General features: G+C 37.1%; 1 protein-coding gene across 2 annotated transcripts in view; it reads right to left on the reverse strand.

Moving 5' to 3' along the window:
- Positions 1-18,897, reverse strand: part of UNC13C (unc-13 homolog C) — a 654,851-nt gene that overhangs the window by 382,518 nt on the left and 253,436 nt on the right. For both annotated transcript variants that reach the window (XR_004030428.1, XM_030814067.1), the window contains exons 5-8: positions 17,298-17,376; positions 15,976-15,981; positions 14,722-14,793; positions 2,011-2,230 (exon numbers count right to left, since the gene is read on the reverse strand). Coding sequence is in view for 1 of the 2 variants with exons in the window: in XM_030814067.1 (XP_030669927.1) it covers positions 2,011-2,230; positions 14,722-14,793; positions 15,976-15,981; positions 17,298-17,376 (377 nt within the window). In the remaining variant the exon portion in view is untranslated. The remainder of the gene's footprint in view (positions 1-2,010; positions 2,231-14,721; positions 14,794-15,975; positions 15,982-17,297; positions 17,377-18,897) is intronic.

Raw genomic sequence — 18,897 nt, forward strand, 5'->3', positions numbered from 1 at the left:
AAGTAAAAATGGATTTATAAAAACCCTCCCTGGGGCGTGCATACCTACCTTCATTGTTCTGCACTATTTTTGATTCTTCCAATTTACATGTGCATTTTAATGAATAATGTCAATGAAAATTTTGGATTGCATAATTTATTTAACAAATATAAAATAATGAATGTTGTTTTAGGAAATGGAAATAGATTATGAATATGTTTCTAAAGTTTAATGAATGGGTGGCATCTGTCCTTTCTGAAAGACTAGAAGAATGAATTGATTTCTTAGGTATGAGCAGCATCGTTTTTTTCTCTAAGGAATTTAAGACATTTGTTTTTAGATGACAGTGTGTTTTCTACTTTCTTAAATGTCATTGCTCTAATATGCTTATTTCTTAAGATGCCTATACACTATTCACTTTTTAAACAATTGGGCTGAATTTTCATCGGATTATGAGCTTCTGCATGTAAATTAAATGAGTAATATCAAGTCAATCCCCCTTCCTTTAAAATAATTATTCTTAACTATATTTTTTATTTTTCAAATAAAGAATACCACTTCTTTTGCTTAAAAAATGCACTTCTTGCCATTAACACAACCTCAGTCTGATCTGATCTTATATGGGGAATACTAATCAGATAAAGCAAACCTAAGAATGTATGTGATTGTAACTACAACAAGTCAGCTGTGACAGCATTTCTGATTTAATCTTTGACATTTTGCTCTTCTCCCTTCAGTGTCAAGCAATCCAAATATCTTACATTCACTACATCCATATAAACAATCAATAGAGGGGACAATATTTAGTTGTGAAAAAATATGATTTGCAAATGAACATCGTGTTGAAATATAATTTTTTGGCAATTTTTAAGTGACACTACCCAATAAATATAGTAGTGAAAAGTCAATTATGTGTATTTTAGAATGTGATGCATTAGCATTTCTAGACCTAAAGTAGCAAATAAAGGATTTTTTTTTGGAAATGAAAAATTTAAGGTAACTTGTTATAAAAACCAAAGTGGCATGTACTCATTCAAGAGTGTGAAAGGATGGAAAGGTCATTAATATTTATTGAGCATCTACCATGTGCCAGGCTCTTAGCAGAGACTATTACATTTAGCCTTTCCAATAACCCTCTAAGGTAAATTTTGTTATTCCTGCCCACAGAGTAGAGAAATATAAAGCCTCAAGAAGTTAAAATACTTTCTCAAAGTCACATATCTGGTAAGTTACATTTGTTGTTGACATTCAAACCCAAGACATCCCATTTCCAAGGCCTGTGCAGGAACTGCAGAAGGACATAGATCCTGCCAGACAGGCACCAGATAGGCTTGAAAAAAGAATTCCAGTTGCTGCAAATGCAGAAGCATATCTTGAGCCCTGTTTGGGGAACCTGATTTTACATATTCCCACTTACCTCATGGAGCTATTATGATGCATGAGTAAGAAAATAGGGGCCGGGCGCAGTGGCTCACGCCTGTAATCCCAACACTTTGGGAGGCCAAGGCGGGCGGATCACAAGGTCAGGAGATGGAGACCATCCTGGCTAACATGGCGAAACCCCGTCTCTACTAAAAATACAAAAAAATTAGCCGGGCGTGGTGGCATGTGCCTGTAGTCCCAGCTACTCGGGAGGCTGAGGCAGGAGAATGGCGTGAACCCGGGAGGCGGAGCTTGCAGTGAGTCGAGATCGCGCCACTGCGCTCCAGCCTGGGTGACAGAGCGAGACTCCGTATAAAAAAAAAAAAAAAAAAAAAAAGATTGGAAGTCACTTTGAAGGTTTATGCTGGATGAGAGTGCAATTTCACTCCAGGTACTCACCCTGAGGATTCTAATAGCGCCTAGCTCCACACTGTAAGAATGCATCAGCAGCTGTGATTTGATGGACAGTATGTGTATCTTTGTGTAAGTGGTGGGAGGGGAGCGGGTAGGATTTCTTGACAACCAGCAAGAGTTGAAGCGATCTAACATGAAACAGATGGAATAAGGCAGGCTCTGCGTACCACTTTTTCAGCCAAACCAAGTACTCACTCTGCAAGCAGTCAGCGTTTAGCAGGTCCTGACACTTTTCGTGGCATTTCACTCCACACTCCAGACACTTCATGCCTTGCCTTGCAATGCCCCACAGGAGCCCTTCACACTCGTAGCAGTAGGTGGGTGTGGTAGCCGTCCAGACCTCAAAATTGTGTGGGGTGGTAGAAGACATAGGGTAGATCAGCGCTTGCAAGGTCTTCTTGAAGACGTGCATTTTCTGTGAACACGAGAGAAGTTACCAGTGCGCTGCCAAGTCAGTGGATTTGAATTGTTTCAAAATAAAACAAACCATTTTATCACTTTTCTCTGAAAATGGTATTTTGAGAGAGCCCCTGGATCACTGATTCAAGTCATGACAGTAAGCATAATAACTCTGCTAACCTCTTCTTCTCTCAATGTTTTAGGGCCCAATTCAGTTATCTGTACACAAAGAACTCCCTAATCTTCCAGACTGGACCGGGCTTCACTGCCTGCAGCTTCTTTCCCAGCAGCCCACAGGTCTAATTACTTGACAATATCTAAGTCCCTGCTATGCTGTAAACCCCACGCCTCTCTTACTTTCTACCCAGGCCGTTATTTCCTGACTCCCTTGCCCTCCCTGACACTTCACCCCTCCTCAGCCCCAAGGAATACTTCTGTAATTCAATCTGCAGGAAATTTGCTTTCAGTTCTATCACCTGGGAAGGATCTTATCACCTAATTCATGAGAAAGCATCAGTAGTAGACAAGGTCAAATGAAGCACTCTCCCATGGTGATTTATATTTTAAAAGGAAATAATTGCTAATAGCACATGGAAGGACTCTCTAATGATAAGTCATTAGTGAGGTGAAAAACATCTATTGAACACGTAGGTAGGAGATCTGAGTTCTCCTAGGCCCAACCACATGATATTTAAAAGGGGCCTCTATAAGCAGAACTGTCTTCCGTGTTTTTCACGGAAGTTAAATATTTTAACTTCACAGCTTATCACAGTCCCTGGAACATAGTAGAGGTACATTTCTTTTAACGAATAAACGTTCTGCCACTTATGAATCTTGTAATCTATGGAGAAATGTAAGGGCTCTAAGACTCACTCTCTCCTCCGCTCTGCTTAAAATGGTATTACTTTGAAGATCAAATTATATAATGATAACAGAAGTAGTCTACAGGCTTCAAAACACCAAATAAGCACTTAGTATTAGTACTGATGCTGGATTAAAAAAAAACACCAACAACAACAATAAACACAGGCCAATAGAAAAGAGAATTGGTTAAATGAGTCCTTTTCTATGCTTCTCATATCCCACAAAGCAGGTGACTTCCTGAGAGAAAGACCAGCACTCTTAGAGGTTACATTTACAGATAATTTCACACAACTGCCTGATGCATAATGAATGGATATTTACATAAACCCTGTAGGAGCCTAGCTGATAAGTCATACTAGAAGGGAAGCATTTATATTTTGCATTAATTATCCTTAAATCTCATTTCAGAATATTTTCCCACAGTGTTGAAATGACTAACTTTCAATTCCACAGTATGGTAACAGCATATTTCCCTTTATTACTACATTCCTCTCACTCTGTGTTTTCTCAGAATATGTTTGGTAATGGTACTAGGAGGTCCCCTACCAGGGAATGAAGCCTCAGTAAAAATGTTTCTAATTTTGAATGGCTAGATCCATCCTTGCTATTAGATAAGGGGCTGGTCAATCCAGAGCTCTTTATACTTCAAGTGAGTCTACAGAGCAGCAGTATGGTCAAATTCAGGCATCACTCAAGTGGAAGATCCTGATATTAGGGTTTATTCAGATAGAACAACTGGATCCATCACTTTTCAATAAAGAGCGCCTGAAGCAAGTAAATCTCCTGGCTTCATTTCATAATAAAGATGTCTTATAAAGAACTGTTAAGAGTTCTTTGAGAATTAGAAGCATGTATTATTCACCTTTGCCTCCTCTTTAATATCTAGCATAGTGAATATCTTCACTATCATTAAAATAAATGAAATAATCCTTGGCCTAACAGATTTTTCATTAGCTACCCACAGACAGAGTCTCCTGTTCTAATTGGGCTGAGGGGCTGTGTGTGTGTGTTTGTGTGCGTAATGTAGCATTTGTGGTCTAGAAGAAAAATTAGGAAGGGAACTAATTTATATACTTGCAATTGCATCAGGCAACTCGTTTGTTTTAATGGCAATAAAATAATAAAAATAGAATAATAAAATATTCTAATTACATGGAATACTGAGTGGGAATAAAACAGAATCTGCTAATGAACGGAAGAAAAGTAAGTAACATACCTTACATAAATTTAGAAAGTAGAGTTGGGAATAAGGTTGTTTTTGAACATGAACTTATTCACATATTTCAAGATTAGGTAAATGATTAACATATATGATCTAATTCCCTATGTCCACTTTCCTTTTACTGAAGTCAAGTGATAAACAGTCAGTACTCTAAGACTGTAGGTTATAATAGGAGTAATAAAAACAAGTAACCCTGCTAAAAAATTAAACATACTGGAGGAAAACAAGTAAAAGCTCTGAATAAACAGCTGAGCAGATTTCATTAAAATGTTTTGTTTGGTTTGGCTAAGGAGCCATGATTCATTTCATGTACAGGGAGAGTAAAGCTAATTTCTAAAAGTAAGAAACATGAAACATTTACTAGACAGCCCATTGAAAAGCAATTGAATGGGGCACTGAAACAAATCCCAATACTTAAAAGCTATTAAAGTTAGAGAAAAACATTAAAACATTAGACAGCCTACTAGAGGGTACCTATCCCCTTTAATAAGGGCTCATCATTTTAGGGAAATGATGAGTCCTTTTCATTCTTGACTTTCGGGGGTATGGGCCTGTATTTATCAAAGCTGAAAATTACTCTGAAATAAATGCCATACGAAAACATTCTTTTTTCAGCAAAGTATATGCTGAGTTGATAGTTTAGGAACATGAAATTATTAGGTAGGAAAAGCATATAAAAATAATCTCATAATAGAGAATTCTTGTATTTCAGGGGGATAATGCATCTTGGAGAAAGATGTTTTCTCAGCAGCAAAATCAGGCAAGATGAAATAAGACTATAAGAAGGAAAAAGTGTGGGTTTTTGTGTGGAATAAGGTGAAAAGAGCAAGAAGCACTAAATAAAAGCATGGCAGGGGAAAACAAGGGGAAACCCCAAAATTTGCCATTGATGGAAGCAAATGAAAGTCTATAGTTTACCATTAGGAATCAGATTGAAGGATGAAAAGCCATTAAAAAGAAAAGTAACACTAAGGGCAGACAGATTAATAATCAGCTATAAATAAGAGCCGAAGGAGAAGGATGGAACTGAATATGTTATCAAGAGAGGGTCTCTCGCCTAGGTAAACAACTTGGAATTAGACATATGGAGATCCCTAGAACAAGCAAAAACCTAATTAATAGAATTAGGACCCAAGGACAGCAGGATTTGGCAAAATGAGTGACTTACTGCTAATCTATTTAACTTTTCAAATTTCCAAATTTTATTTTAAGTACAGGGGTACATGTGCAGGATGTGCAGGTTACATAAGTAAACATGTGCCATGGTGGTTTGTTGCACGGATCATCCCACCACCCAGGTATTAAGCCCAGCATCCATTAGCTATTCTCCCTGCTGCTCTCCCTCCTCCCACCCCCACCCTCTGACAGGCCACAGTGTGTGTTGTTCCCCTCTAGGTGTCCGTGTGTTCTCATCAGCTGCTGATCTATTTTAAATGTTTCTAAACTTTACAAATCTTCTACAACTTTTCAAATCTTCTACAACAAAAAATGTATTTCCTAAAAAATATGTATCTTAAGATTATAATAAAGTGCATGTTCATTGTAAAAATAATTTATAAAACAGAAAGGCACTAATATAAATAATAAAAATATTCGATTTAGCTTTTTAAAGTTAGGCATTATTTGATACATATCCTTCCCGTATTCTTTTTTATGTATAGACAGGATGCGATACTCTTGCAATTAGAAAAAAAAACAACATTATTTTCACATTGCTTAAGTGACTCCAAAAAAGAAGGCAATTTTTTTTGCTGTGTATAGACATCTCGTTAACCTGTAGAAATGAGTAAGGAATGTTTTCACATGCTGATAAGCCTTTGCAGGCAAGTACAACATATAGACTACACTGGGGAGGATGCTCACACCCTAGAGAAATATTTTGTTAGAACTTTCTTCTCCATAAAATAAATTTAAAGTAAGTTGCACTAATATATCACTTTGGGAACAATTAGGACACTGGAAGGAAATGAATTGCCTTTTCTATTCATCACTACCTGAAGAAACTAAAAAGAGCCTGAGATTTAAAGGAATCAGGCTTCCTGCCAAGAGCAATGGCTAGTGTTTTCAGACCATCAATATTCTAATCTGCCAACTGTTAATAATTATAACAGGAACAAAGCCAGTCTGCCTCCATTTGCCACGCCGTTTCTCTCCTTTTTCCTTTCTGTTTTAACCGGTGACTAACCTATGAAGTTCTATTTTCCTCCTCATCCCGTGGAGGAAATAATCCTCCTTGTGAGATTATGTAAGCCACACCTTTCCTATACCCCCCAAATATCACATTTTGATACTTTCAAGAAAAAAAAAATGCTTCTTGTTTTGAGGCATTTTCCATATACTTGATGTATACTTTCCAGAAAAAAAAAATACATCTACTCTTCGGTGAAGTACAAGTGTTATTTTTTCTGGACAAAAACATCAGAATTTTCTGCAGACCAAACATTAGGTACAATATGATCTTTTTGAAATTTGTTATAAACACGAAGACAGAGCAATGCTAGGATAAAATCCTGACTATATAAACAGACATAATTTCAGTGCTGATTTGCTCATCTAAGTAATCATCCTATAAAACTGATTGACTGTAGGAGCTAAAATTATTCAGGTGACTTTTTTGTAGCAGAAAGTACAAACAAAGACTAAAAATTATATCCTATCTATGTGAGAATGTAAGTAGTTTTCTTTCACTTCTATTGCTTTATAACAGATATAAATTAGCATTGTCCTGAGAAACTTATGGGGTGAGTCCAAATAAAGAGGGCAGAACAACACTAACGTAGATGAATCCTTAATTCAAGGAGAGCACAATATAGCATAAGCCCTTTGTTATGACACAGAACATAATCTGAAAACAAAATATGATAGATTTTATGCACTATAAATGTTCTTTTTTCCCAACTCAAACTTTCAATAAAAATGTATACAAGTGATGTGGGTGGTATGAGATAATTAATTTGATAAATATATGAAACTAAAAATAATATGGATTTCTACACTGGGGGAAACTTTAGCCATTTTAATGTGGGAAGTCTAAGATTTACTACTTGGGGTGGAGACTGCATTCTTATGAGTCTAAAACCAGCTTAAGACAAGGATGCCCTCTGTTACCACTCCTATTCAACCTAGCATTGGAAGTTCTGGCCAGGGCAATTGGGCAAGAAAAGAAATAAAGTGTATTCACATAGGAAGACAGGAAGTCAAATTACTTTTGCAGAGGACATAATCCTATATCTAGAAAATTCCATGTCTCAGTCCAAAAGAGTAAGCTTATAAGCAATTTCAGCAAAGTCTGAGGATACAAAATCAATGTGCAAAAATGAGTAGCATCTCTATACACAAACAACAGGTAGGCAGAGAGCCAAATTGTGAACAAACTCCTATTCACAATTGCTACAAAAAGAATAAAATACCTAGTGATACAACTAACAAAAGAAGTGAAAGACCTCTTCAAGGAGAACTACAAACTACTGCTCAAGGAAATTAGAGAGGAAGCAAACAAATCGAAAAACATTCCATGCTCATGGATAGGAAGAATCAATATTGTGAAAATGGCCATACTGCCCAAAGTAATTTGTAGATTCAATGCCACTCCCATTAAACTACCATGAACATTTTCTACAGAATCAGAAGAAACTTTTTAAAAATTTGTATGGAACCAAAAAGAGCCTGAAGAGCCAAGACAATCCTAAGTAAAAATAACAAAGTTGTAGGCATCACCCTACCCACCTTCAAACTATACTACGAGGCTACGGTAGCCAAAACAGCATGGTACTGGTATAAGAACAGACACATAGACTAATGAAATGGAATAGAGAAATAAGAAACAAGACCATGCACCTTCAACCATCTGACAAAACCTGACAAAAACAGGCAATGAGGAAAGGATTCCCTATTTAATAAATGGTGCTAGAGAACTGGCTAGTCATATGCAGAAAACTGAAACTGAACCACTTGCTTACATCATATACAAAAATTAACTCAAGATGGATTAAAGACTTAAATATAAAACCCCAAAACTATAAACACTCTAGAAGAAAATCTAGGCAGTACCATTCAGGACACAGTGATGGGCAAAGATTTCATGACAAAAACGCCAAAAGCAATTGCAACAAAAGCAGAAGTTGACAGATGGGATATAATTTAACTAAATAGCTTCTGTGCAGCAAAAGAAACTAAAATAAGAGTCAACAGGCAACCTACAGAATGGGAGAAAATTTTTGCAATCTATCTGTCTGACAAAAGTCTAATATCCAAGATCTATAAGGAACTTAAACAAATTTACAAGAAAAAAAATAAACAATCTCATTAAAAAGTGGGCAAAGGATTTGAACATAAATTTCTCAAAAGAAGTCATTCATGCAGTCAAAAAAACATGAAAAGAAGCTCAACATCACTGACCATTAGAGAAATGCAAATCAAAATCACAATTAGATGCTTTCTCATGCCAGTCAGAATGGTGATTATTAAAAAGTCAAAAACAACAGATGCTGGCATGGTTGCAGAAAAAAAGGAATGCTTTTACACTGTTGGTGGGAATTAAATTAGTTCAATCATTGTAGAAGACAGATTCCTCAAAGATCTAGAGGCAGAAATACCACTTGACCCAGCAATCCCATTACTGGGTATATCCCCAAAGGAATGTAAATCATTCTGTTGTAAAGATACATGCATGCATATGTTCATTGCAGCACTGTTCACAATAGCAAAGACATGGAATCAACCCAAATGTCCATCAATGATAGACTGGATAAAGAAAATGTGCTACATATACACCATGAAATACTATACAGCCAAAAAAAGGAATTAGATCATGTCCTTTGTAGGGACATGGATAGAGCTGGAAACCATCATCCTCGGCAAACTAATGCAGGAACAGAAAACCAAGCCCCATATGTTCTCACTTATTAGTGGGAGCTGAAGGATGAGAACGCATGGACGTGCGGCGGGGAATAACACACAATGGGGCCTGTCGGGGTGGGGGTGGGAGGAGGGAGAGCATCAGGAAGAATAGCTAACAGATGCTGGGCTTAATACCAAGGTGATGGGTTGATCTGGGCAGCAAACCACCGTGGCACACATTTACCTGTGTAACAAGCACATCCTGCACATGTATCCCAGAACTTAAAATAAAAGTTGAAGGAAAAAAGAGAGAAGAATGTTTAGGATTTTATAAAACTAAGGTGAGGAGGGGTTGACCATTCCTATAAATAGATCCCATGTAACTGTCCTTTTATGTAACCAAGCAGTCAGTCAGGGAACCATGGGAAATTGTGTGGTGAAAAATTGTTAATCACAAAATTAACTAACTTTTAGTATGTACTTATGCATCAAAAATGGATACATGGTTAGTTATTATTATTATTTATTTTCTTCACTTACATTGTAAATATTACTTTGTGTATATGCAATAGTTAATAAGAACCACTAAAATCAATAACTATATGTTCAACCCTATAACTCAGAAAAGTACTTTCTGGGTAAATACAAAGAATAAAAAAATCTAAAAATAACAAGAGCATAAATAAATGAAATAGAAAACAAGGAGATAAGATGGAGTCAACAAAGCAAAGCCAGATAAATTTCCTGCAGTTTTGATTTTACAAAAGAGAGAGAAAATACATAGGATATGTATAAATAAATAGGATAAAATGGCACACGTTTTTATATAAACCATGATATAATTATATAAACAATTTGATGGTATTAAATTCAAAAATTTAGAAAAACAAGACAATTTGCTAAAAATTATAAATTGTCTAGACTAACTCAAGAATGAATGCTTAGCGTACATAATCACTATATTAAATAAGTTGATTCAATAGTCAAAAAATTACTCTCAAAATAAGTACCATATCCAGGTGGTTTTGGAGGACAAGTTTTGCCAGTCCTTCAAGATACAGAACTTATTTTATAGAAACCATCCCAGAGAAGGGAAAAGAGGAAATCTTCCCCACTTATCTTATTAAGCTAGTTTAATAATGATGCCAAAATTGTTCAAGAACACAGAAAAACATAGTCATTTTTACATTATGATGCAAAGTAGATGCAAAAATGTGATATAATTAGTAAACATATAAGAAATTCAAGGACATGAAAATTTCCATAACTTGCCCTAGGCACCGCAGCAGGTAAATTGTGGAACTGGACCAACAGGGATCTCAAGTCAAAGTCCGTGCTTATGAAGAATAACAGAACCAATAGCAATACTTGCAGACAAGAGATAATCTTTACTTTGGCGTCGTTATTGCTGGCTTCCATGTCAGTACTTCCTGGAAAGGAAAATTACCCTCAGGTGCAAAGAGGGCAGGGAGGCATTAGACTCAGCATGTATTCTGCAGCCCCGATCACAAGTTCCTGCCCTACTGCGCTGATGGCCACCTGCCATGCTGGCCACTGTATAAAGAGAAAAGGGGGAATGGGAAGCGTTTGACTAAACAAAGGGCTTTCTACATAAGCTATTTCTTTTAATTCTCACAAACTGTGAGGTAACTATTATTACTTTCATTTTATTGATGAAGCAAAGTTGTCTCAGGAAGGTGAAGAATATTGAGAAGAAACAAGTAGTCAAAGCTAGTGAGAGGTGGAGTTGAGATTCTAATTCAGGCCCCTTTCACTTCCAAACTTATCCAGGTGGCCTGAAAGGGTTTCTGTTCCCGAGCAGGGGTCTGAAGGACCTGGGTGTACTGTAAGCCTACAGCTCTGGTTGAAGTTGAAGTCTCAGAGAGGTGTTCTGAGCAGTTTTCTCCTTCCATGTTATCTGTCTAGTGTCATGCTAGAAATTGGGCTCAGGTTTGATCTCCTGAATACCTCCTCATCTAGTTCTTGCCAGTCCCTTTCACAAAGTCTGAATCCTAGACAAACTTCCCCTTACTGAGAATGGACACTTCCTAGAAGCCTGCCAGCCTTAACATGCCCATCAACCCAGACAGAACCAACAGGGCTTTAGGATCCCTCTTATGCTTAGTCATTTTCATTCCCCCTCTACCTGGTTTCCCGTAAACCTCATCTGAGACTATCTTGGTTTAAATGCTCTTGCCTACTAGAAGCTTCCATGTGACTTGTAGCAACAATGGATACAAAATTAAGTATCTCAGTCCCCCTCCCACTGTACGGTAAGCCTCATGAAAGTAGAGATTTTTGGCTGAGTTGTTCGCTACTTAATTTCCAGTCTGAAACAACACCTGACACAGAGCAGGTAGTCAATAAGCATGTATTGAATTACCGAATGGATATACTTTGATTGCCCCACTGTCAGGTTCACACCTAAGAAATTATCAGTCTGTGAAACTAGCACAGGGATGGATAGTGGAGTGCCAGGAAGACTACTGCTATGGTATTTAGATACTAGATTGGTTGGTCCTGCCTATGTTACTAAGCTAGATGGAAATTTTCAGAAATCATAATCCTTAACAGCTTATTAAGCTGAGATTCTCGATCAGTCCTAATAGCGCCTCATGGGTAAATTGGAGTTGGTGATGGATGGGGGCACTGGCGATGCTTCACCCATGGCCAGCAGAGTGTTAGTGGAGGAGGCAGTGCCACGTGACCCACTGTCATCCTGCATCAGGCATTAGTGCCTGTTCTTTCCTCGGAAGAGATGACTGAGCTTCAAACTGTACATTTCTTTAATTAAAATAGAGATGGTACCATTTGATATTTTTCACATCACCAAGCCATTTCCCTTCACATAAAAGCAAATATTTTATGCTTTTATATCAAGTGTGCCTAGGAAGATTTTCAGCACCAAAGAGTGCAAATTATTTGCTCCAGCATTTATATTAGTTGCGTGTGTAATGACTGAATGCAACAGCTTGTCAAGAGTGACATTTAACATGCTTATTGTTCAGAAGTCATAGTTCATTTACTTTTTGAGGCATGAGTCCCAGGAAAATGGGCTTTGTGAATCTGAGAGGTAACTGATGGATTTTGTTCATCCATTCAACACCAACACAGAGTTTTTTACTGAGGCCTTCTGAAACTAAAGGAGTAAAGGTGATATTTTTAAGTTGCTGAAAAGCAGATCAATAGCTAACCTTAAAGTGAGGATACGTTCCCTGTCCAGGACTCAGAAAATACAGTAGCATTCCACTAATTCCCATGCTTTCCTGTTAGCGCATCAAAAGACTTAGTATTCATAGTTCAAATCAAATACCATGTTTTAAAACATAGGAAAGGAACAGTGTAGGAATTTATCAATAAAATTCTTCAGCCTTTATTATTTACTCAAAAAAAGACGAGATGCTTTGAGATTCAGCAAGCAATATGCAGTTTTTTCTACACCAGAGGATGTCTGCTTTGTCTTGTGCCCAAACTATACTCAAAATATTACATGGCATCATAAATCTAACAGATAAGAATATGGAGGTGGGGGCCATGGTGGCTTACACCTGTAATCCCAGCACTTTGGGAGCTGAGGTGGAAGAATTGCTTGAGCCCAGGAGTTTGAGACCAGCCTGGGCAACAGAGCGAGACCCTGTCTCTAAAAAAAAAATGAAAATATTAGCTGAGTGTGGTGGCATATGCCTTTAGCCTCAACTACCTAGAAGGCAGAGGCCAGAGGATCATGTGAGCTCTGAAGGTTGAGGCTGCAGTGAGCTATGACCATACCACTACATTCCCACTTGGATGACAGAGCCAGACTCTGTCTACAAAAAATAAATAAATAAAAAGAGAGAGAGAGAGAAAGAAAGAATAATACTCTGAGAATGCAATTACATTTTTTCTCCTGTGGCACAACAGAAAATGTATCAACTTGTAGCCTCCAGATAGTCAAACGAATATGTTTTGTTTTACTGATATGTACTGGGTAGGGGAGCCTGCTGATGGAAAAACCCAGGAAAGATTGACATTTGGATGAAAGATGACAATGACAGGAAGAAGAAGGAAGGGAATGAGAAATATAGACATAAAAAATGGTGTTTAAATGTTAAGTTATAGAAAGTTAAAATGCATAATATAATATTTCTGGCAGAATTTTTACTCTATAAGAATGACAAAGTTGCCAAAATTGGGGAGGTAGGATATATTAGTCTCCAGGCATAGGGAGGCACACAGATACTGTCTCAAGTAAATCCCCAGCAGAATGTGCAAGACACATTTACCAGAACAGAACATGCCAGGCACAAAACACAAGAATTTTTTTTTAAAAAATCCCTTTTACCCAAACTACACCTGAAGCCAATTAAATCAGAGTGGCTGAGAATGAGACCCCAGCACTGTATGTTTTAAAGCTCCCTCAAGTGTTCCAGTGAGCCAGATTTAAGAATCCCTGACCTAAATAATTACAGCCTATCTGTATCTTCTAATCAGCATGGTTCTTTCATTCAGTCAGAATTTACAAACATCCACCTCATGCCAGACAGTGTGCTAAGCCATCGTGGTAGAATCATTTAACAAGAACAACACACAAGTTATAGTGCCACCCTCAAGGATATCAGAGTTTAAAAGAAAAGGTGTATGCAAAATAATCAAAATAATTGTAATAAAAATAATAAAACAGAAGCTCGTATGTATTGTTTGTTATAACCTGAGCTATGCTGAATGTTAAGCATGTATCTACTTCCTAATCCTCTCAGTTTCCTTGTCACCTCACTTTGTAGATGAGAGAACTCAGGCTTGAAGAAGTAACATAACTTGTGGGATATAATAATTCTAATTAAGTGGCACAGATGGGACTCATACCAAGCCGACTTCACTCGTAATCATATGACCCTATGGAGGTCGTGAATAAATGCTACCAGGTGTGGTGGCTCATGCCCGTAATCCCCGCACTTTGGGAGGCCAAGGCAAGCAGATCATGAGGTCAAGAGATGGAGACCATCCTGGCCAACACGGTGAAACCCCATCTCTACTAAAAATACAAAAATTAGCTGGGCATGGTGGCAAGCACCTGTAGTCCCAGCTACTAGGGAGGCTGAGGCAGGAGAATTGCTTGAACCCAGGAGGTGGAGGTTGCAGTGAGCTGAGATTGTGCCACTGCACTGCAGCCTGCAACGGAGTGAGATTCCGTCTTAAAAAAAAAACAAAAAACAAAAAACAAAACAAAAAAAAACCTATAAAAGTCCTAAGGAGGAAATTAATCATTCAGCTGGAGGGAAGATGTTTGGGGAAAACCTCGTAAAAGAGGCAAAACTTAAACTATGTAAAAAAACAGTAGGACTTTTCCTTCCACAGGGAGAATAACAGGGAAGCTATGTTAGAACTGAACAGCATTTGTAAAGATAGGAAGGTTTATACGTATTTGAGGAGAAGAAAATGATTGGCTGAGTCCCTGAGGAAGTTTGTTTGCAGTCAGGCTTTCCTCATGCTCCCAGTTACTTCCAGAACATTGGACTAAACATCACAGATGAGTAGCTCAAGCAGAACGGTTTCCCCCTTGTGATTATGAGCAATATCTAGTTAGTAATGGACACTGTACTTACCAGTTCCTCATTATTTAGGGATGTCCTAATCACCATAGCCAGGGAGAGTCCAGATTTCCGGGCAGCCAGGGTCTAAAACAAACAGAATTATGACTTATTAATACATAGGGAGGTTGACATGCATATACTGCTCAGCAGAGGGTGAAAATGCAAGAATATCGGCCATCACTGTTCATATTTTAGTTAGTAAGGACCTGCCATTTTGGTAATCAGCCGATTCACCCAGAATATGGACTCATACAATATTAAAACTGGAAAGGTCCCGCAACTCATCAAACCCAACGCCTACATTTTATAGATGCTGAAACTGAGGCCCAGAAAGGCAAGATGACCAGCCTTAAGATGACCAGCCCCCTCAACCACCTCAGGCTAGCAAGAGGCTTCTCAAACTTTCTTATTCCCCAAGGTGGTTGTGATATATTCATTCAGAATACATAACCTTTGGTAGAGAGCCAGCCTGACTTTGGGGATAGCCCTGAATCATAATTAGTATTAGATGGTTCCTGAGTTGTTCATAGTTCCCTAGAATATTCTTCCATATCTATTCAAGACAGTTTTTCTAAGTGCCCATTCAATTTACTGATAATTGTTATATCCAGATTCGTTTTCTTCACTTGATGCTGGTAACTTGGGTGATCTTAAATAAGAGTCAAGTCCCTTTAGTTTCCTCACTACATAAAACAGAACCATAACCACCACTACCTACTCCTACCCAAAATACATGAAATACAAGAAACTCAGCAGTGCTATAGAGAACGTTGGAAATCAGAAGCTCCATATGGGAATATTAAAACTGTTATCCCATTAGGAGCAAAGGGATGTCATTGTGGAATAATGCATTCTTGATCACCCAAGACCCATCTGGTCATATACATATCTCCTCAGCGTTACAAAGTCATTAACTCAAATAAAATTCAGCATACACCTGAGTAAGAATGTCACTCCCCACTCATCTCCACATTTACCTTGAAGACTTACCTCCAAGAGTTTACCCAAGAAAATCTTTCATCTTCGAAAAATATATTCCCTACAACTACATTTGTATCCTATCTTGGTCTGTGTTTGCACCTGTTGCATACATAATTTTCTCTTTCAGAATTGAACCAGATGTTAAATTCTTGCAGAACAAACTTCTTATTCTTGTATGTCTGTCTTTTCATTTCTCCATCTTGCCCTCTTTTACCCCATGAGTAAGTGCGGTGTATGTTTGAGAAGACTGCAAAATATTAATTAAATAAATAGAAAAGCACTTACCATGGCCTGAAGATTCCAGAAGTGAGAGGAAACAAAGTGTAAATAATTAGATACACAAAAGGTAGGAAAAGAGTATATAACAATGTTAAATTAGCCTAACACTTTACAATTATTTCCACATAGTGACGACAGAAATCTGAACTAAATGTACTGACATGTTATACTTTCCAGTATAAGATCTTTTCAGTGAGGATCATATTTTAAAACTAAAGTAGTGGCCTTCAGATGAAGGCTTTCTTAGCAAAATTAAAAATTACCGATGTAAAAAGTTATGTACATTGTTGCTGAAAGAAAATTTACTTTTTATGGGGGAAAATATATTTTTCATATCACATATAATATTAAAAATATGCCTATAAAATGTGAAGATATTTTGGATGATGGAAGAGACACTTTTTCATGATTTTTTTTTTACAATCTAATGCAGGCCATCGTCAATTTTTTGCATTTATCAAGGTGGCCGCAGCATATTTCAATATAGGAAACAGATTTATTCAGAGTCATGATCAGAAGTAATAATGATGTTAATAACTTGAAAACCACGGTTTTCTTTTCTTTTTTATTGTTTTTATTTTTATTTTTGAGACGGAGTCTCGCTCTGTCGCCCAGGCTGGAGTGCAGTGGCGCAATCTCGGCTCACTGCAAGCTCCGCCTCCCAGGTTCATGCCATTCTCCTGCCTCAGCCTCCCGAGTAGCTGGGACTACAGGTGCCCACAACCACTCCAGTTAAATTTTTGTATTTTTAGTAGAGACAGGGTTTCACCATGTTAGCCAGGATGGTCTTGATCTCCTGACCTCGTGATCCGCCCGCCTCAGCCTCCCAAAGTGAACCATGATTTTCTTTAAATAGAAGAGCTTATTAATTTAGCTAGAATTGACTCTAATATAATAAAATAAAGAGTTGATTAATGTTATCTACTCGCTTTATAAAGTGTACAGGTCCACTGTGTTAAGGTGAAGAAGTTTAAATAAAGCCTCAAGCACTGTGAATTAAACTTCTGGTCATTCATAACACTAAACACATCACAGCCTATTCATTTGCTTGGCATGCTGTGTGATTTCTTTTTGCTCCAATTATAGGGTCATATTAACTTAATTGTAATTTCCACTTATATCAAAAGCTATCAAAAGGTTTGAGTTATCTCCTCCATCTAATAGATTTAAAGAAATAATAATAAATATAACAGCAGGTAGCATCTGGCCTCATATACTTTTATTACATGAAATATTTACAGGCTACACAATGAATGAGAAGGACATTACGTTTTAGTAAGGAAAAAACCACACATGCAATCAAAGAGAATTAAACAGTTGTAACTTACCACATCTCGGACAATGGGCAAAGTTTTTTTTCTGCGAAGATCCGGCATGCTGTCAATACCATAAAGTCCACCTCCAGCCCTGAAAGAGAAAATAAAACCAATAATTGCAATGGGTAAAATGACTTCTTGTAAGAAAAACATCCACTGTTCATGGTATAAAGTCTGTGAAAAAGATGACATGGATACCATAGTTTTCAAATAATTCACAAAGGTGCAAAGATACAAGCCTCTAGGACTTTGCTGAGTGAGGAAAAGACTGTAGCTACCACACTTAGTGACCACTCATCTTCTTGGATAGTTGAAAATTTAAGATACACATGGCCTGGATGGACACACTGTTTTCTGTTAGTATCACAAAGAAAATAATCAAAATGTAAGATCTGTGGAATTCTTATCTCCAGGAGGAAACGGAAGCAAACCATTTTTGGTGCAAGTTTGGTCTGGCTGTGGTGCTAAATAAATTACCTTCATTATAGAAATACCGGTTATTGTGTGCTTCTGCTTCACAAATTAAACTCCAGAGTAATGTCTCAAGGAGTCATGGACATATTTAAAATATTGGTAATTACCCTTATACCACAAGTTCCACTTATCTGAATTCATCCTACAGGTAAACGCACAGAATTAAAATAAGTAGTTGTAGAAGGATGTTTATTGCATCTTTAAATAATAGCAATAAAAGCTAGGTTATTTACATGTTCATCAATAGCATATCGATTAAATGAATCAATGGGAAGAATAATTAAGGTGAAACAGGTAAATATATGTGTGCATACATCAAAAATGCTCATAAGATGTTTAGCGAACAAGCAAGTTTGTGTATTAGTAAGTTTAGTATACTCCTATATATATATGTTTATGAATGCACAGAAAATATCTAGAAAAATAATCATGAAATTGATAACTGTAGTTACCTCTGTGGAGTGAGAACGGGTGAGAGAATGAGAAAACTCCCTGTTATAAACTTGGTAATGTTCAATTTTTAAATAAGCATGTATTATTTTGCAATTAAAATAATTTTCTAAGAGGTATTAATATTTCTCTAGAATGAGTTTCATACACTGAATTTGACTTTTTATTGCATTAAATCCAGTCATTTAATATAACCAACAAGATGCTAATATTACTGATGATAGCTTCTCCTTATGCTTACTTGAACTACAAAACCCCTTGCTGACCTCTTGCCCGTGGTCAGTTTATTCACCATGAACAGCACAGTTCATGCCACTCCGTGATAGCTAGGCATCTCTGTCATTGCAACAGTCCACAAAGGTTAATGACAGATTAATAGCATTTTATAGTCCAGTTTTCCATCAGCAGAGAGATGGCCTCTATGTTCTTGCTGCTTAGCTTAATATAAGGAAACTTAGTCTTATTGGATTTTTCTTCGTCTCCATGATCCTAACTCCAACACTTCTTCAGGTATCCACTACTACTAACATGGTACTACTAACAAATCATGAAATGTGTCATAAAATTCATGTCAATAGAAATGAAAACAAAGTAGTAATAAAGATAAAATGAATTAATCAATGCATAGTAATAATGCCATAACATATGTTTGGATGTGAGGATCAAATGCAGTGAGTTTGAAATATTA

This window comes from Nomascus leucogenys, chromosome 6 (assembly GCF_006542625.1).
Source record: "Nomascus leucogenys isolate Asia chromosome 6, Asia_NLE_v1, whole genome shotgun sequence".
Taxonomy (NCBI): domain Eukaryota; kingdom Metazoa; phylum Chordata; class Mammalia; order Primates; family Hylobatidae; genus Nomascus; species Nomascus leucogenys.